This window comes from Carcharhinus amblyrhynchos, chromosome 7 (assembly GCF_965287045.1).
Source record: "Carcharhinus amblyrhynchos chromosome 7, sCarAmb.v2.hapA, whole genome shotgun sequence".
NCBI classification, from domain to species: Eukaryota; Metazoa; Chordata; class Chondrichthyes; order Carcharhiniformes; family Carcharhinidae; genus Carcharhinus; species Carcharhinus amblyrhynchos.
Genome location: NC_137330.1, coordinates 70,192,293 through 70,213,601, shown reverse-complemented (window position 1 = coordinate 70,213,601; position 21,309 = coordinate 70,192,293). Strand labels below are relative to the sequence as shown.

Here is a 21,309-nt window from a genome sequence, read left to right as displayed (position 1 = left end):
TGTCCTTGCCACGGCTCCAATATCCTTCCTATAATGCTCCGAACAAAACACAATACTCCAACTATGGTCTATTTAATGTTGGCAACAATAGTTCCTTGCTTTTATATTAAATGTCAATGTCCTGATGAATAAAACCCAGAATCCCAGTTAACTTTTTTTAACCTTTTCAACCTAAACCCTTACTTTTAAAGATCCATGTATCTGTATTAAACCTCTGTTCAGGGCCTTACCATTTAAGCTACACTTCCATTCATTGATTATTTTCCAAAATATACCAATCTGTATTGAACTGCATTTGCCAAGTCTGTTAATTTGTTTGCACCCCTCTAAAATATTGTGTGTTATTTCTTGTGTTTTTCATTTTTCCTAATTTGGTATCACGTGAGCCTTAAAGGATTGTCTTAAAGGGACAGATTACATAGGATGTTTTATGCAAAAAAAAATCCACGTGTGGAATGCTCTAATGCAAGGTGAACAAGAAAAGCTAATCCTATTAGCATACAGTACTAGGGTTACAGTACACATTTAAAAAGTTTGGGGCAAGAAATGCAGGAGGCAATGTGAGAAAAGAAAATGACTTGTGTTTATATAGTGCTCTTCACAACCAATGGATATCTCAAAGTGCTTTAGATAATTATTGATTGTTTAAAAACTTCCCCACCGGTGATGTTAAGGTGGCTGGCATGTAGTTGCTGAGCTTATCCTTATCCCCTGTTCAATAAAGGATGCAACATTTGGAATTCTCTAGTCCGCTGATACCACCCCTGTATTCAAAGAGGATTAGAAGAGTACGGCCAATGCCCTGGCAATTTCTACCCTTACTTTATTCAGTATCCTCCAATGCAGCTGATCCAGTTCTGGTGACATATCAACTTTAAACACATTCAATCTTCATAATATCTCTTCTTTATCAATGTTTAGTTAACCCAGTGACTGAACTACCTCCTCTTTCACTGCGAATTTAGCAGCATCTTTTCACTTGGTAAAGATAGTTGCAATTAATTATTTACTGCCTCAGTTGTACCCTCTGTCTCTATGCATAAATCCCTAATTGCACAGCTCTGGGAATTTTCATTAACAGACAATATTTTATCTTTTATTGGAAAATTGAAAATTTTAGTTCTACTTACATGCCCTGGTGGCGTGGGCAGGGGTCGTTTAGGATCATTGCGTCCTCGACATGCCCTAATAACAGTTTTATGTCTGTGAAGATGTATTTCTGCTTCCAGTTGATTCCAGAGTTTATCATGAGCAGGTCCTTTCATGTCTCGACCCAAAAGTTGTATTTGTTGCACTCTGCATAAAAATATTAGAAAGATTGATGCCTTTGCTCTTAAACATGTCAACAAATATAAGACTGTTTGCTTGCTGAACCAATGCCTGACCGAGTTAAAACTCCTTTCCATCTTAATAGGAATATCAAATGCACATGAAATCAAAACAGGAAATGTTGAAAATGCACAGTGAACATTTGTACAGGCAGATATTTCAGGTGTGAGCATTTCACCTTTACATACTGTTGTGAGTTGTCAACATTTTCTGTTTATATTTCTCATTTCAGACTCTATGTAAAAGGTACCACATGGATTGTGTGTGATTGTATACATATATATAGATGTGAATTGAGGTAAATTGAAACTCTATATACAAAACATACATTACTCCTCAATGAAAAAGAATATGCATTCCACTTCAGCACGAATTGTGACAATTTCCCTTTAACCCCTTAAAATGCTATTGTACAACTGCATCACAGCTTCAAACAGTAAAGATAAATTATTTCATTTGTTTAATTAGTTATATAATAGATATTAAAACCATGTTTGAAATCCCCAACTTGTTTTCTATTGGAAATGTTTTATTAGTTTATCAAGAGCGATCACTCACCTGCCAGCCAGCTCCTTATCCAGATATTTAGCAGCGAGCCTCGCACCATATACCTCAGCTTGTAGAACTGCTATGTGACGACGTAAGGCATCATTCTCCTTTCTTAGCAGTTTTACATCAGCTTCTAGCTTTGCTTCCTTCACTTTTTCTTTCTTATTTGATTCTAATTCTTTTTCCTTTCCAGAAAATATAGACATTAGTTACCAACATAGGTAATTGCTCAATTAATGTTCTTTGCAGTCACAAGTATATAAAAGTAGGGAGGTCTTGCTGCAGCTGTATAGGGCATTGGTGAGGCCGCAACTGGAGTACTGTGTGCATTTTTGGGCGCCGCACCTGCGCAAAGATATTTTGGCCTTGGAAGGAGTGCAGAGGAGGTTTACTAGGCTGATACCGGAGTTGAGGGGGTTGAGCTATGAGGAGAGGCTGAATAAACTGGGCTTGTACTCGTTAGAGTTTAGAAGAACAGAGGAGATCTCATTGAGACGTATAAGATGATGAATGGGATGGATAGGATAGAGGTGGAAAGACTCTTCCCGCTCAAAAAAGACAATAGGACTAGGGGGCACAGCCTCAAGATAAAAGGGGGGCGGTTTAGAACGGAGTTGAGGAGGAACTTCTTCACTCAAAGGGTGGTGAATCTCTGGAATTCTCTGCCCGTTGAAGTGGTGGAGGCTGCCTCGCTAAATATTTTTAAGACGCGGGTTGATGGGTTTTTGATAGGAGAGGGGATTAAGGGTTATGGGGAGAGGGCGGGAAAGTGGAACTGAGCAGCGACAGATCAGCCATGATCTTATTGAATGGCAGGGCAGGCTCGAAGGGCTGGATGGCCTACTCCTGCTCCTATTTCTTATGTTCTTAAGTATTGCCGATATCATGATGCCTCTTCATTTAACAATATGCAACCCAAAATCTAAAGAAGGCTTAGATTGACTTTCACCCAAGCCACCAACAAACTGTTCTGGTAGAGGACTCAAATGAGAAGGAAAATTGTATTTTACAAGACTGTAATACCAATAGGTGAAGCACAGCTTCAAACTTGGAAACAGAATTTAGCAATACTAAACCACAAACAATAAATGTCACTTCATTTTGCTTTATAATACCTTAGTCTGTGAAAAAGCTGAAAAAAAAAGGAAGTATGCAGGACTTGGTACAATACATAATTTACCTTTACATAATTATCTTATGCATCACAAATCTAATGGCTGTTATAACCATCATATGCTGCTCTTAAGACAAAAAATATTCATTGCACCTGAAAGCATTTATAAAGATCATCTTTGTTCTGAGAAACGATACAAAGGAAGAAACGTGTAATGAAATTTTCTTAATGCCAACATTACTATGAAATGCAGAATGTGTTTTTTTAAACAGATTAAAACCTCTGAAAATGTATAAAACTTTTTATTAAAATACCTTAAGTTAAAAACATTCACCTGACCAAAATTAGCAGAAATGATCAATTTTCTTAGGTTAAGCAAATTATTTTTAAAACTTGCTCTAATCTATCATTGCTGTGCACAGTAATAAAAATAATCAAGGTTTGACATTTACAAAAGTAATGTGACTCAGCCAACAGTCAAACCAGTGTTTTGGTCCAAAAATAAATTTTCTTGTGTGACTTATAATGAAAAAGTAAAACTGAAAGAAGGCCGTGACAGTTGTCAGTCAATCCATAAATAAACACTTACCATGTCATCCAACGAAAGGACAGACTTGGGACAGGAAGGAGAAAGGAGTTAGAGAGATAGCAGACACATAAATACGTTTAAAAGGAGAAATCAGTGAATTTTGTCCAAAAGCACAGCAGGACTAATATTCCAATATTAATGGCTGTATGATCCCACTGAATGGTTACTTTAGTGAATGAAGAAACACTACATTAAACAAACAATGGGGCACTACATTAAACAAACAGTGAGACAGCAGTTGTTAGCACTGCTGCCTCACAGCGCCAGGGATCCGGGTTCGATTCCCAGCTTGGGTCATTGTGCGGAGTCCGTATGTTCCCTCCTTGACTGTGTGGGTTTCCTCCCACAGTCTGAAAGACATGCTGGTTAGGTACACTGGCCGTGCTAAATTCTCCCTCAGTGTACCTGAACTAGGTGCCAGAGTGGGGCAACTAGGGGATTTTCACAGTAACTTCATTGCAGTTAATGTAAGCCTACTTGTGACTAATAAATAAACTTTAACTTTTTTTGATATGTATATCCAAAACAAAATACACTTATGGGCCAAATAAAGTGAAGAAAATTGCACAGTACAACTTTTGAAAGTTATTCACAGAGTGCTGCTCAGAGAAAACCTGAAAGACGTATAGGCCAGTTGGTCTTACTTCAGTGGTTGGTAAGTTAATGGAAAGGGTCCTGAGAGATAGGATTTATGACCATTTGGAAAGATGCAGTTTAATCTGGGATAGTCAGCATGGTTTCGTGAGGGGTAAGCCCGGCCTCACAAATTTGATTGAATTCTTTGAGGAGGTAACCAAGTGTGTGGATGAAGGTAGAGCAGTTGATATCATATACATGGATCTTAATAAGGCATTTGATAAGGTTCTCCATGGTAAGCTCATGAAGAAGATAAGGAGATGTGGGATAGAAGGAAATTTGGCCGATTGGATAAGTAACCGGCTGTATCATAGAAGACAGAGGGTGGTGGTGGAAGGAAAATTTTCAGACTGGAGGCCAGTTACCAGCGGTGTACCACAGGGGTCAGTGCTGGGTCCTCTGCTATTTGTGATTTTTATCAATGACTTGGAAGAGGGGGCTGAAGGGTGGGTTAGTAAATTTGCTGACGACACTAAGATTGGTGGAGTAGTGGATGAGGTGGAGGGCTCTTGCAAGCTGCAAAGAGACATTGATAGGATGCAGAGCTGGGCCGAAAAGTGGCAGATGGAGTTTAACCCTGATAAATGTGAGGTGATTCATTTTGGTAGGACAAACTTGAATGCAGATTACAGGGTCAACAGCAGGGTTCTAAGGAATGTGGAGGAACAGAGAGATCTTGGGGTTCATATCCACAGACCTCTGAAGGTTGCCACTCAAGTGGTTAGAGCCGTGAAGAAGGCTTTTAGTATGTTAGCATTTATTAACAGGGGGTTTGAGTTTAAGAGTGGTGGGGTTGTGCTGCAACTATACCGGACATTGGTAAGACCACATTTGGAATATTGTGTTCAGTTCTGGTCATCTCACTATAAGAAGGATGTGGAAGCACTGAAGAGAGTGCAGAGGAGATTTACCAGGATGCTGCCTGGTTTGGAGGGTAGTCTTATGAGGAAAGGTTGAGGGAGCTGGGGCTTTTCTCTTTGGAGTGGAGGAGGATGAGAGGTGACTTAATAGAGGTTTATAAGATGATGAGAGGGATTGATAGAGTGGACGTGCAAAGACTATTTCCTTGGATGGATGTAGCTGTTACTAGGGGACATAACTATAAGGTCAATGGTGGGAGATATAGGAGGGATGTCCGAGGTAGATGGGGGAGAGTGGTTGGGGTGTGGAATAGACTGCCTGCTGCGATAGTGGAGTCGGACACTTTAGGAACTTTCAAGCGGTTATTAGATAGGCACATGGAGTACACCAGAATGATAGGGAGGGGATAGCTTGATCTTGGGATTGGACATAGGCACAACATTGAGGGCCGAAGGGCCTGTACTGTGCTGTAACGTTCTATGTTCTATGTAAAATTGTAGCCCGCGACAGATGACATCGCACCAACCCACTGCCATGTACGGTAGCAAGTAGGCTGTTTAAATACTATATACCTGCCTTTCAGGCCCTGGGAAACACAGATGATGAAGGAAGATGGGACTGTTTCCTAGAAAAGCTGAGTGCCTTTACAGTGCAGTCTGTGGCCTGGCGGTGCAGGAGAGTTTCCTCCCATGCTATCAAGTTTAACTTCTTCCCTGTCAGAATCCTTTCACCACCATATACTTATTCCTCAAGGTATTAGTGACCCTTGCCCTTGGCCCAGCTCACCACAAAACGTTCCCAACAATACAACTGCAGTCTCTCACTACTTGTTCCTGGGGCCGTAGACCCCTCCAGATCACTTCCTGCTCAGCAGACAGCTTAGCCTGCCAATCAGGTCAACTTCAGGGCATGAAACCTGCCTGTGGTTTAAAACTCTGCAATATGCAGAGAACCTGGAATTCCAGAACATGCCCCACTACCGAGCTTGCGGGATGCTCTTCCATCAGTAGCAGGGCCACTGACACAAGGTTTCTACGTAAGAGTCTAAACAGGCAATTCAAGACGACTGCATCTTGGGAGATTATAGGGACAGATTTGATTTTATTTCATTGGATGGAATGTCATGGCAATTTCCAAGTTGCACAGGCTCCATATGGGAGCATCTGATTTCAGATCGATTCATTATTATTCTTGGCTGAGGAATCAGCAGCAGTATAGCACAACAATGTCTCTCAGTTATCTGGAAAAGTGGGTATTGGAGGGAGAAATATCAATCACTTTTTCAATTGTTTATCATTATTCATCAGTCTCTTGCTAACTATGTGCATGCACCAGCATCACTTTCTAGGCTCAAAATGACAAATATAACAATTAGAGTGAAATATCAAATGAGAGGCTGAAAAAAAAACACCAGGGAACTGGTCTTCCAAAATAATCACTGTCTCTGGGAGAAATAGTTGAACACATTTTCCAGCCGTTTTGAATTTCGTGATTAGTTAGATTCAAGAGAATTGACTTGAAGAAGTTAATTACCTTGAAATAAATGCATCCTAAATAACGCTCAACTAAACATCACTCATTAATTCAAAACTAAAACTTTGTTGCTGGTTTCAATTTTTAGCTACGACATACCAGCTTAGCCTTGATTGAGCTGGAGTCAACATTCTGCCCGGTTTTGGCATGTAGCTGCAGTTGGACTGCATGAAGCTGGAGGAGCTGATCATGGACTTCTTTTTCTAGCACGACTTTCTCAGCCTGGGTATTGATCAATTCTGACTTCAGGTCCAGTAGCTGAGCCTAGAGAGCAAAATGAAAAGCAAATGGTTAACAGCTGAAAACAAAATGAACAATGCAAAGATCACATTTTCATTTTACACAAGGACTGTATTTTAGGGTTTTTTTCACACATAATAAATACACACACACTAGATTCTATGTCCCTCATCAAATATATGGAACCAGATATACCTAAGTCTTGTCTTCAGGGGTAAAAGTTTTCTTCAGCACTTAAGGAACTTAACCCATTTAAACAAAGACAATTTTTATAGAAATAACCACTGTACCCACAATTGACTGTAGCATATTTCAACAGTGCAGGAGGTCCTGTAGCACAGCTGGTAGCTCCCCTGCCTCTGAGCCAGAGCTCTGGCTTAGGGCTGGATGGCCAAGGAAGGGGTTTCATAACACAGCCAACAGGTTGAGTATCAATATGCAAAATCCTTCCAACATACCAATGCCAGGCTGTAAGAGTGGGACACACCCCTGGTCAGCAATGATTGAAGCATAGTGACAGACTAGTATTCTGGTTTTTTTTCTGGAACAGATATAGAAACAGATGAAAGTCTGCCTTGTGCACCATTAGGTGTGGAAAGAGAAACAACAACAAACAATTCTTCAGCAGCAAAAGATACTCAATCTTTGAGGAAGTGCGTACTTGATTTGGTCAAGTTAAACTTACATGCCTAGCTTATGGTAATATTTTAAATTTATTCTAACTTTCAAACGCAATGATTTAATAATAATGTTCCGGATAATCAAATCACAGCAACATTAAGTATGCAAATAACCAAGTTTTTTTTTATGCAATAAAATATTTCCCTTGTAGCTCAAACAATAAACAGGAAATAAGTAACTTTCTACAGTATGAAGCACTGCACTATACTGTAATGTAGGAACATATGACGTAACCATGTTTGACATTTTGGGCAGCTTACCAAACAGGTTATATCCAACTCATAGCATTAACTGCACCATCACATCCTGAGGACTCCTAAATTTCACTGCAATCTGCCCTTGTGCCAGGGTACATTTGAACAACATTTTTTAGCATAATTTGTCATTTTTGATATGCCCCATCTATTCATCTACTCTCAGGGTGGGTCATTTTCTCTGTTCTATGCATTGCCTATGTGGTCACTATCAAAGGACTAAATATTTCACACTGAAGTGGTGGACAGGCTTTGGGGAGTCAGAGAATTCCCAGTCAAGTTGTAGTCACTCAACTTATGTGGTTAGTCCAGTTAAGTTTCTAGGTATGGGGGGGGGATTCAGCAATGGTAATCCTATTGACAGTCAAGGGTCCAAGGTTGCACTCTCGTTGGAGATAGTATTTTATGGCACTTGTTGGGTGAGAGTGTTACTTGCTGCTTATCAGTCCAAGCCTGAATTTTGTTATTTGCATTACTGCAGGTAAGCACATTCTCCTTTATCATCTGAGAAATCATGAATGGAATTGAATACTATACAGTCATCTGCAAATATCCCCAATTTTGACCTCAAGATGGTTGGGCCTAGGACAATGCTCTGAGAAACTACTTTGATGATATCCTGGGCCTGAGTTCCCCCAATAGGCACAAACATCTTCCTTTGTGTGAAGTATGTTTTCCCAGTGATTCCCACCGACTGCAATTTTACGAAAGTTCTCTTGATGCCATAACTGATAAACTGCTACCTTGATGTCAAGGATGGTCACTGTCATCTCACCTCTAGAATTCAGCTCCTGTCCATGTTTAGATCAAGGCTGAAGGTGAAATGGTCCTGGTGGAACACAAACTGAGCCTAAAACTTCTTCGGTAAGAAGACTGTTTGCAACTGCAGCTTGATAGCATTGCCAAAGACCCTTCATCACTTTGCTGATATTTGAGAGTATACTGATGGGATGGAAATTTCCACATCAGGTTTATCTGACTTTTGTGGGTGGGACAAACTTAAACAATTTTCCACCTTGTTGGACTGATGTACTGGAACAGCTTGGGCTGTTGGCAGATTTTACAACTGAATAACTTGCTAAACTAATTGAGAATCATAAAGAGACAACCACAATGAACTGTTGCCTTTCCAATTAGGGGTGGCAGGTTTTCTTCCCTGAATCAGTTGATTTACGACAATTTTCACCATCACTTTTCCTGGTGCATTCCACAAATTATCAGATTTATTGAACCGGGTTTTACAACTTGCTATAGTGGGAATTGAACTTGCAGCTTCCGGGAAGTCCCATTTCATAGCCATTACACAACCATACCTTAAATAGAAAATGCTATGAATACTCAGCTAATCTGGCAGCATCTGCAGAGAAGGTGACAAGAGTTAACAATTCAGGTCTGTTGTTCTAATGAAAGGTGAATGCCTGAAACATTAATTGTTTCTCTCTCCATGGATGCTGCCAGATTTGTTGAGTATTTCAGCCATTTTTGCTTTTATTTTCAGATTTCCAGCATCTGTTTTTTGCCATTACTCACATGCAAGATGCTAACAACATGATATTTAGAATCATAAAATAACTACAGCACAGAAGGAAGCCATTCAGTCCATCGGCCTGCACCGACAATTCCATCCATGCCCTATCCATCCCCTGAACTCCACGTATTCACTCTGCTAATCCCCCTGACACCAAGGGACAACTTAGCATAGCCAATCAACCTAACCCACACATCTTTGAAGTGTGGGAAGAAACTGGAGCACATGGATGAAACCAACACAGATACACAGAGAATGTGCAAATTCCACATAGTCACCCGAGACTGGCATTGAACCCCGGTCCCTGGCACGATAAGGCAGCAGAGCTAACTACTGTGCCACCAACATCACAATGTCACTGCAGACTCAGGTCATCTTGTTCACTATAATAGTACCAACAATAAATATGCAGCTGCTTTTGGAATGCATTTAGCGGCTGCAGAAAGATTAGCGACGGTCCAAAAAACCCACACCTTCCAGTTTTGAAGTAATTTTGCACAAAAGCCGCAAATCAGGTCTAAAAATAAATTAATTAAAACACACGAAAGTGTCTGGAAGGAGAATGGTGTTTGATTTAAAATGTTAATCTTAAGGAGTTTATACATGTAAAATCTGCAATAGCAGACCAATGTAAATTATTTTCAAGGGCTTGAACTGACAAAAAATGCCTTCAGCCTTTGAAGTGTTCCCCATATGATGAATCATTTCCTTTTACAAAAAGATTACATTTAACAGATGCACCAGTGCAGTTTAAGAACTATTGGATTTGCTTATCATCACATGCCATGCAACAGGCTGCAATTAGCCCACTTGAAATAACTGGCTGTGCATTTCCACACATGACATATGTGTCTACCACTGCAACAGATGGAGCATCTTCCCACATTACATCATTTTGGAATCAGTCATAATGGGCAAGGTGTCATTAGACCTCTACTTACATTGCTCACAAATCGCCTAAGCTCCAAATTTAGAAAAGACCTATCCTTTTCTCTTTCTCTTCTCCAAATAAAATACTATGACCTGGAACAGGATTTCCATAGAAGCAGAGGGTAAACAAGGCCAGTTTGAAAAGGTTACTCCACTTACTGAAAGAACCTATTTGATAATAACCTGGTCCAAAATATGCGTGGATTAGATTTTTCACACAAAACATGTCACAAAAGCAACATAGTGTTTAACAGTCAGACAGTTATGACAGTGAATCACTGGACCAGGTATGATTCCCAATCTGAGTCAAATTAGCTGACCATAGCCAGGGCAGCAATAAGTTGTTACTCTAGTGCTCTCTCTACAATACCAATGATTTGATGAACATTCTACTATTGAACCCAAGAGCCAAAAATCCTTGAAAGTGACTCCGTATTCTGATTATGCTGAGCCTTTAAGGAATGTATTTTAATCAGGCTGATAGGATGGAGGAGGTAGATGTTCTGACGGAAGATGTATTAGCAATTTTGAAAAACCTGAGGGTCGATAAGTCCACTGGGCAAGATGGGATACATCCTAGGATACTTTGGGAGGCAAGGGATGCCTTTCACTTTGATCTTTGGGTCCTCACTGTCCATGGGGATTGTGCCAGAAGACTGGACAGTGGCAAATATTGATCCTCTTTTCAAGAAAAGAAATAGGAATAACCTAGGAATAGGAATAACCTGGTAATTATAGGCCAGTTAGTCTTACTTCGGTGGTTGGTAAGTTAATGGAGTAAGTTAAAGAGATAGGATTATGACCATTTGGAAAGATGCAGCTTCATCCGGGATAGTCAGCACAGTTTTGTGAGGGGTAAGTCCTGCCTCACAAATTTGATTGAATTCTTTGAAGAGGTAATTAAGTGTGTAGATGAAGGTAGAGCAGTTGATGTCATAAACATGGATTTTAGTAAGGCGTTTGATGATTCCCCACAGTAGGCTCATGAAGAAAGTAAGGAGGTGTGGGATAGAAGGAAATTTGGCCGATTGGATAAGTAACTGGCTATCTCATAAAAGACAGAGGGTGGTGGTGGACGGAAAATTTTCAGACTGGAGGCCAGTTACCAGCGGTAACAAGGATCAGTGCTGGGTCCTTTGCTACTTGTAATTTTTATCAGTGACTTGGAAAAGGGGGCTGATGGGTGGGTCAGTAAATTTGCTGATGACACCAAGATTGGTGGAGTAGTGGATGAGGTAGAGGGCTCTTGTAAGCTGCAAAGAGATATTGGTAGGATGCAAAGCTGGGCAGAAAAGTGGCAGATCGAGTTTAACCCTGATAAGTGCGAGGTGATTCATTTTGGTAGGGCAAACTTGAATGTGGATTGCAGGGTCAACAACAGGGTTCTGAAGAATGTGGAGGAACAGAGAGATCTTGGGGTTCATATCCACAGATCACTCAAGTGGATACAGCCATGAAGAAGACTTATAGTGTGTTAGCATTTATTAATAGGGGGGTTGAGTTTAAGAGCCGTGGGGTTATGCTACAACTATACAGGACCTTGGTGAGACTACATTTGGAGTATTGTGTGCAGTTCTGGTCACCTCACTATAAGGAGGATGTGGAAGCATTGGAGAGAGTGCAGAGGAGATTTACCAGGATGCCACCTGGTTTGGAGAGTAGGTCTTATGAGGAAATGTTGAGGGGGCTGGGGCTTTTCTCTTTAGAGTGGGGGAAGGTGACAGGCAACTTAATAGAGGTTTATAAAATGATGAGGGGGGACAGATAGAGTGTATGTGCAGAGACTATTTCCTTGGGTGGATGTAGCTATTACTAGGGGCATAACTTTAAGGTTCATGGTAGGAGACACAGGAGGGATGTCCGAGGTAAATTCTTTACTCGAGAACGTGGTTGGGGTGTAGAATGCACTACCTGCTGTGATAGTGGAGTCAGACACTTTAACTTTCAAGCGGCTACAGGATGGGCACATGGAGCACACCAGAATGATAGAGTGGGATAGCTTGATTTTGGGTTTGGACATAGCTCGGCACAACATCGAGGACCGAAGGGCCTGTACTGTGCTGTACTGTTCTATGTTCTAATCACATTTCTTTGCAGGTCTTTTTTTAAAGCAGTTCCTTTGCAAGGTTTTATTGTTGCCATCATGTCTGTAGCCAGAATCCTCGAATTGTTAATGAAGCAATATAACATACATCGTTTATTTTTAATCTGGCCTAATACAGTGTCCTGGGGTTTTATGACCCTTTTGAAATTGCTGGGTGGAGCATGTTTGACAGATCAAGTGCTGCCTGGGAACAGGTTTCTTTTCCCCCCCACAAAAAAATCTAAGGTTTTAGTTTCATTTTGCTCAAATGCTGTTTGGATGTGAGACAGAAAGCAGTGGCTATTGTTTTCCCCCTCTCTCTGGAGTCAAAAATTCTGCTGTCTGTGGGTTGCTGTTAGAAGCTACTGGGAAAAGGCAGAGTGCTCCTGTCTCTCTCTCTCTCTCTCTCTCTCTCCCCAGAGGGGTGCTGAAAGACCCAGGGCTGGGAAACCTCAGAGTTTTAATTCAACAGCCACAGGACCAATTCACAGCGTGTTAAAATGCTGCAAAATCCAGCAACACGTGAACCTACTTACATTATGTGCCAAGTCTGCAAAGCGGTGTATGTTTGTGCGTGTTGCTTGACTTGGAACATCATTGTTAGCTGTTAAGGCTTATACAATATCATGGTTGTACTTTGTAATTGGTAGAAGTCATGCTAATTTATCTTATTATATTTTAACTCTGTGTGATAAAAGTTTCCTAGTGGGTGACTTGAATCATACCTGGAGCAAAACACCTTATGCTCACTGTGACAAATTTAAAGGTAAAAACTTAGGATCTAGGCTCTCTTTATAAAACATCTTGGGGTTTCTGGTCTGGATCATAACAGTGTGGAAACCAGAGATATAAATGGTTGCTCAGACACAGTTTACATAAGGGAGGCCAATAGCCAACACACAAACGTCGTAAGAAAATTTTCTAAAATCAACAGCACCATTACCACACTTATCTAATCAAGATGACTAGTGTAAGAAACCCAATGACGGAAAACAATAATTCAATGATTCAGCTGGAGTGGTGAGGGAGGTGAGGTTCCAAATTATTGGGAAGGCAGTGGTGGTGAAAGGAAAGCCATCATGCTGAAAAACACCAGCTTTTTTTTTACCTGACACATTGGACAGAGAATAATGCATAGAATTATTGCAATGTGGACAGAAACAAAATGATGAGTTTTTAAAATTGTTACTGAACATAGATTCTCAGACCCCATGATTATTTAAAAGGCTTACCAGTTACAGTTCTGGTTCAAACAAGCTCTTGTTCCAGATTTATACTGGATTGATTCATTAAACCAGACAAAAAAATTGCAGGCAAGAATTTTTGCCTGAGGAATACTAGATTATAGCTTTATTCCCTCTTATACCTCCCACATTTCACACTATGAAATGTGCAAAGATTACCAAGCATAACTGCTTACCCTGAAATAGGAAATGCAAACAAATGACATTTTAAGATCTCTTTGATGATTTTGTATGACACCTCAAGTGTTCTGAGGGCCTATAGACCCTCACCCTCCCACTTATAAATCAATTCTGGGCGACAGAAATATAGAAAATAAAAGCAGAAGTAGGGTATTCAGCCCTTCAAGCCTGCTCCGCCATCCATTACCATGGCTGGTCATCAAATTCAATATCCTGATCCAGCCTTTCTTCTGTATCATTACATCCTCTGGAATAGGCTTAGCCTAGCAAAACCACAAATATAAAAGTAATGAAATTATTTATGTTTAAAAATGAGTACATGTACAATTATCCATCACATAATTGCTATCTAGTGCCGTCATTGTTGCCCCTATAAATGTAACAAATGGTCTGTGGTTAGTTCCATTTTTCAGAATGTCACTTCTGAACTTCAGGAGGTTGTTCCAGAAAAAAAATACAACATATTACTTCCTGAATTGCCTCCTACCAGCCATCTTAAGTCCTAAATTAAGACAAATATGAAATAGCTAAAGGATGCACTCACCCTCTACAAGTTTATTATTAATGCAGTATTCATGGAATCCTGCAGTGCAGAAGGTGGCCATTCAACCCATCAAGTTTGCATCAACCACAATCCCACCCAGGGCCTAACCCCATGCATTTACACTAGCCAGTCCTCCTGGACTAAGAGGCAAGTTGGCATGGCCAATCCACCTTACCCGCACATCTTAAGAACTAGAAGCAGGAATAGGCCATCTGGCCCCTCGAGCCTGCTCCATCATTCAATAAGATCATGGCTGATCTTTTCATGGACTCAGTTCCACTTACCCACCAGTTCACCGTAACCCTTAATTCCTTTATCTATCCTTGCCTTAAAAACATTCAGTGAGGTAGCCTCAACTGCTTCACTGGGCAGGGAATTCCAGATTCACAGCAAAGATTACCAAGCATAACTGCTTACCCTGAAATAGGAAATGCAAACAAATGACATTTTAAGATCTCTTTGATGATTTTGTATGACACCTCAAGTGTCATACACAGTGTGAAGAAGTTCCTCCTCAATTCAGTCCTAAGTCTGTTTCCCATTATTTTGAGGCCATGCCCCCAGTTCTAGTTTCACCTGCCAATGGAAACAACTTCTCGGCTTCTATCTTATCTATTCCCTTCATAATCTTACATGTTTTCTATAAGATCTCCTCTCATTCTTCTGAATTCCAATGAGTATAGTCCCAGTCTACTCAGTCACTTCTCATAAGCTAGCCCTCTCAACTCCGGAATCAACCTAGTGAATCTCCTCTGCTTACTCCACTGCCTGTATATCTTTTCTCAAGTAAGGAGACGAAAACTGTACACAGTACTCAACGTGTGGCCTCACCAGCACCTTATACAGCTGCAATATAACCTCGTTGTTTTTAAACTCCATCCCTCTAGCAATGAAGGACAAAATTTAATTTGCCATTGTGACAATTCTATTGGCCAATTAAAAGACAAATGCAAAAGGATTTTTAAATAGTATAGAAGGTGCAGTTTATCAAAAGTTTAAACGGGTCTGTGGGGTGTTTGAACAAGAGCTTTATATGTTAAAGGTCTCTAACAGGACCATAACAATTGCATTTTGAATTCCATTTGGATAATAGCATTCTGCTACATGTGAACACACACCAGCTCTACAATACCGTTTCTTACTGAGGTGCTGGGCTGCAGAGTGCAGAGAATTTTTTTTTCCTCCAATTAGTCTTGGAAGAGCTATCTATTGCAGTTATTGTCTCTAAATCATTTCAGTCTATCTACGATAAAAATTAAAGGTGTGGTACAACAGTAAGCTAAAAAGTATATTACAATTGATTCTGAGTAGTATGACAAGAGTTTTACATTAAACAAGATATTTGCACAAGTCAGGGGATGGTTCTCCAAGTTGTTCATGGGTGTAGACTGGCCTGCTCTACAGGTTTAGCAGGTAGTTAGAATAACGATCACATTTCCATCCGATATCCACTTAGGAATAACAATATTAGTAAGCTCACATTACTCACTCTTTAAAAACAATTGTCCTTTTCTTATTGCCTTTCTCGTCTTGACAACACACATGATTTCCTGCAGCATAGTTGCACTTTGCAGAGATTCAAAGTGGCCATGATTGATCACCATCCCATCTACTGGGGCAACGCATTGCAGGTTATCTTGTCCTCATCCAACATTTGTGCTTCAGCATAGCTTGCAGGTATCAATCAGCTCTGGGCAGTTTTCCCCTTCCTCACTGAGGACCAGGTAAGTCTAAAAGATCAGCACAGACCCAAAATCACATCTGGAACTTCCTTGATTATCTTGTTGAGTTACTCACTGAAGGAACCTCTTGCAACACCGGTGAAGCACAATCTATCCCAGGAAATTTCAAGCAAATTTCATTTAATATGCTTGATTACAGCTCCCTACTGAAATGGAGTTTTTCTTTTCTGTTTCCACATTGAGAGAAGAGAAGAATGGCGTTTTTCAGGTGTTGAAAATCACAATACTTCAAAAATTTATTCGACTATTTATTTCCAATATTATTCTAGCCCAACTAAAACCTTTAACAAAATGATAAGAACACTTAAGTATTTTCTACAAATTACAGCAAGGCACACAGCTGCTGATGGACCAGTGAACCTACTAAAACACTGAACAGTACAGACTACAAAAAAGAACATTAGTGAGTGTTACTGGCAGTGCTACCACTTATTGCACGTTGCTAATCTCCCTTTAGAAGGATGTTGCATTTAAAGTTTATTTGTTAATGTCACAAGTAGGCTTACATTAATACTGCAATGAAGTTACTGTGAAAATCCCTTTGTTGGCATATTCCGGTGCCTGTTCAGGTAACTGAGGGAGAATTTAACATGCACCTAACCAGCACATCTTTAGCACCGTGGGAGGAAACTGGAACACTCGAAAGAAATTCACATAGACACGAGGAAAACATGCAGACTCCACACAGACAGTGATCCAAGCCGGGAGTCAAACCCCGGTCCCTGGCACTGTAAGGCAGCAGTGCTAACCATCATGCCACCAGTGAACTGTCTTCATGAACCATGCAATCTGTACAATATAGGTACTTCCACAGAGTTGCTAGAGAGTGTTTCAGGAATTTGGCGTAGTGACAAAGAAAGAATGGTAATATAGTTCCAAGTCAGGATAGTGTATGTGCGTACATATGTACATACAAATTAGGAGCCTGCTTCGCCATTCAATGAGATCATGACTGGTCTATCTGTGATCTCAACTTACCATTCCACCTACCCCAAAAAACCTTTGATTCCCTTGTTGGCCAAGAATCTATCACTACCTTAAAAATATTAATTGATCCTGCTCCACCACTCTCTGGGAAGAGAGTGCCAAAGATTCCACAAGTCTCAAAAAAATATTCTCATCTCCATCTTGAATTGGAGGCCCCATTTTTTAAACTATGTCCCTTTCAACATATACTTTTTCAAGTCTCCTCAAAGTCTTATATGTTCCAATTAGATCACTTCTCAATCTTCTAAACTTCAATGGAAACAGACTTTGCCTGTCTAATTTTTCCTTGCAAGATGACTCTCATTCCAAGAATCAGTTGAGTGAACTGCTGCTAATGCATTTATATCCTTCCTTAAATAAGGAGACCAAAACTGTACACAGTATTCTAGATGTGGCCTCACCAACAGATACATGTGTAGCAAAATATCCCTACTTTTATGCTTCATTACCCTTGCAATAAATGAGAACATTATATTTGCCTTTCTAATCACTTGCTGTAACTACATATTAACTTTTCCTGATTCATATACTAGGACACCAAGATCCTTCTGTGCCTCTAGAGTTTTGCAATCTCTAATAAAATACTGTTTTTTAATTTTTCCTACAACGTGGACAAGTTCTGAAAGTTTAAGAACAGCACATCCATAAGCTCCCCGTTATCTACACTGCTTGTTATTTCCTCAAAGAACTCCAATAAATTAGTCAAATATGATTTCCCTTTTACAAAACTATCTTTACTATACTAGATTGCAGCAAGATGTCCTAAGTACCCCACTATAATTTCCAACTACAATAGATTACAGCAACTTCTCTACAGCAGATGTTCAACTAATTGGTCTATAGTTTCTTGCTTTCCAACACTTTCCTTTCTTGAAAAGAGTCACATTCACCATTTCCCACTTCTCTCAAAACTGGTACCAGTGCCCTATGAATTGAAATCCACTCTTCCTGACTTCTACTTAATTCTAACCTGATTTATCCTCCACCAATTTGCTCATGACTCAGGTAGTAATCTCTGAATTACCACCTTTAAGTTTCTGCCTTTTAGTTTACATTGGCTGCTCCTATTCATTCAGCAGAACCTTCTTCCTAATTCTGCCTATGTCACTGGCACCTTCATAGACCATGACCACTGGGCCTCCACCTACCACTGCAAGTTCCTCTCCTCTGGTGACCATGAAACCACTTGTCGATTGTGGTTAACCTCCACCTGGAAAGGAAATGTGCTGTCCTTACCTGATCTGGCTTACGTGTGACTCTAGACCCACAGCAAAGTGGTTGACTCTTAAATGCCATCTGAAATGGCCTACCAAGACACACAGCAGTATCAAATCATTACAAAGTCTATAAAAAGAAATGAAACTGGACAGATCACCAGGCATCGACTAAGGTAAAAGTTCAAGTGTATTCATTAGTCACAAGTAGGCTTATGATCACACTGCAATTAAGTTACTATGAAAATCCCCTAGTTGCTGCACTCCGGCGCCTGTTCGGGTACACTGAGGGAGAATTTAGCATGGCCAATTCACCTAACCTGCACATCTTTGGCCTGCAGAAGGAAACCCATGCAGACACAGGAAGAATGTGCAAACTCCATGTAGACAGTGACCTAAGCTGGGAATTGAACCTAGATCCCTGGCACTATGAGGCAGCAGTGCTATCCACTGTGCCACCATGCATACCAGAAACGACAATGGCAAATCCTGTTGGCCTTACAAAGTCTTCCTTACTAATATTTGGAGATCTTGTGGCAAAATCGGGAAAGCTGTTCCACGATTAGTCAATAACAGTCTGATACAGTTGTACTCACCGAATCATTACAATGTTCTAGACACCACCATCATCATCCCTGGATCTGATTGTCGATAAAGCAGATCCACCAGGGGTAGCAGCATATTTCGTATATAGTCCAAAGGAGTCGTCCTGGGAGTTCTCAATATTAACTCTGGACCTCATGTCATCTCACCGCATCAAACCATACTTGGGTAAGGAAACCTCCTGCCGGTTACTACTTAGTACCACATCTCAGCTGATGAATCAGTAGTCCTCCTTGTTGAACACCATTTGGAGGGAGCACTCAGAGTGGCTAGAGAACAGAGTGTACTCTAGGTGGGGGACTTCAGTGTCAATCACCAAGAATGTCTCCTTCACACCACTACTGACTGAGCTGGCCAAGTCCTAAAGGGGATAGCTGTTGGACTGGTTCTGCAGCAAGGGAACCAACAAGAGGGGAAAAACCTTCTTGATCTCATCCTTACCAATCCCCAGTCAAAGATGCATCTGTCCATGACAATATTGGTAGCAGTGATCACCACACAATCCTTGGAGACAAAGGCCTGTCATCACATTAAGAATAGCCTCCATTGTTGTGTTGCACTATCATAGTATTAAATGGGATTGACTTCAAACAAATTTGGCAATTCAAAACTGAGTAACTATGACTTATCAGCAGCAGCAAAATTGTAAACAACTACAATCTGTAATCTCATGGCCCAGCATATTCTCCCCTCTAACATTACCATCAAGCAAGGGGATCAACTCTGGTTCAATGAAGCATGCAGGAGGACATAGCAGGAGTAACAAGCACCACATAAAGCAAAAGAGGTGGCAACTTGATGAAGCACCAGCACAGGAATACTTGCATGCCAAACAGTGAAAGCAGCATGCAATGGACAGAGCTCAGTGATCCCACAACCAACAGATCTGTCCAAAGCACTGCAGTTCTGCCACATCTAATCATGAGTGTGTTGGTCAAATAAAAACTAACTGGAAGAGAAGGCTCCACAAATAATCCCATTTTCAGTGATGGGGGAGCCTAGCACGTCAGTGAAAAAAGACAAGTCTACAGCATTTTCAACAATCCTCAACCAGTAGTGCCAAGTGGATAATCCATTTCTGCTTCCACTGGAGGGCCTTAACATCACAGATTCTAGTCCTCAGCCAATTGTATTCACTCCACATGATATCAAGGAACAGCTGAAGGCACTGAACACTGTAAAGACCCTAACAACATTCCAGAAATAGTACTGATTGTGTTTAATACATTAGTAGAGAATTGTATCCTATTATAGATCAGCTTCAACCAACTGCATGCCTAGAACCTTAATTTCTGTACAATTGTTTAAGAATGATACCCTGCCACTCAACTGCTAACTGTAGAGGGCCATACAAGCCAGCAGTTATATCACTAGTTTGCAGGTGCAACTTCAGGAATCTTCACGAACAAATATGATGCTTGATTTCAATTTCTAAAATTCCATTTTCAACTGTTTCTGGAAATGTCCAAAATATGTCTTTAGTTTGGTCCCAAAGCTTCTGAAAATAAGTGTCACCTCATCTACTCAACAACACCACTGAACTGTAGTTTGAAGAGCTATTAAACTTGTGATCGGATTCAGGGGGGAAAAAAAAAATCACAACTATTAATAATGTTTATCAAGTGTTTCTGGTTTCCTTCAGGTCAAACAAACATCATCAATCACCTTTATTATATGTTCAAAGGCAGCACTCTCACCTTGGAGCCAGAAGGTTCTGAGTTTAAGTCTCACTTGCGAGTGAAATACAAGTCTAGATCAACATTCTACAGTGCAATGCAGAGGGAGTGCTGCACTGTCAGAGGTGTCATCTTTTGGATGGGATGGATGCAAAAGATCCTATGACATTACTGTGAAGAGGTGTTGTGGTCTGGTGTTCCCTGGTATTGTGGCCATTATTTATGCCTGAATCGACTTCACTAAGATTGTCAGACCATTATCACATCGCTTTTTGGTGGGACTGGTTGTGTGCAAACTGGTTGCCACATTTCTTATATTGGTGCAAAAGTACTTTTTGTTAAGTTATTAAGCACTTTGCAATATCTGAAAGTTCTGAAAGATAGTTTATAAATGCAAATTATTTATCTTCCTTTATTGTATCCATATTACTAATACTTGGTTGCCTGTGCTCCCCAATAGTGATACAAAAGTTTCAAAATAAAGAAAATGTCAATTCTAAAATATTAAAATTAGATAAGTAGAATAGGTGATTAATTTATATATTGACTAAGCAACTTAAATGAAATTCAATTAGCCTTAAACTAAAAGATTACAGATTTTCTGAACATTTACCTCATTGCTATTTGTGGGACCTTTCTGCATGTGAAATGGCTGGGAACATAGGAACAGTCATTTAGTCCCTCAAATCTGCTCTGCAGGCATCAAAGGCATCATCACTGATATGACCTAATTTCATATACCTGTCATTCCCCCATACCCAGTGATAGATTTTTTCAAGAAAATCTATCAAT

The 21,309-nt window shown here is 40.3% G+C and overlaps 1 protein-coding gene across 2 annotated transcripts in view; it reads right to left on the bottom strand.

Moving 5' to 3' along the window:
* Positions 1 to 21,309, bottom strand: part of gopc (golgi-associated PDZ and coiled-coil motif containing) — a 37,768-nt gene that overhangs the window by 14,250 nt on the left and 2,209 nt on the right. Inside the window, exons 2-5 of one of the 2 annotated variants that reach the window (XM_080192561.1) lie at positions 6,711 to 6,875; positions 3,582 to 3,605; positions 1,888 to 2,063; positions 1,131 to 1,296 (exon numbers count right to left, since the gene is read on the bottom strand). In XM_080192561.1, coding sequence (XP_080048687.1) covers positions 1,131 to 1,296; positions 1,888 to 2,063; positions 3,582 to 3,605; positions 6,711 to 6,875 — 531 coding nt within the window. The remainder of the gene's footprint in view (positions 1 to 1,130; positions 1,297 to 1,887; positions 2,064 to 3,581; positions 3,606 to 6,710; positions 6,876 to 21,309) is intronic. The other variant, XM_080192562.1, reaches the window with a different exon arrangement.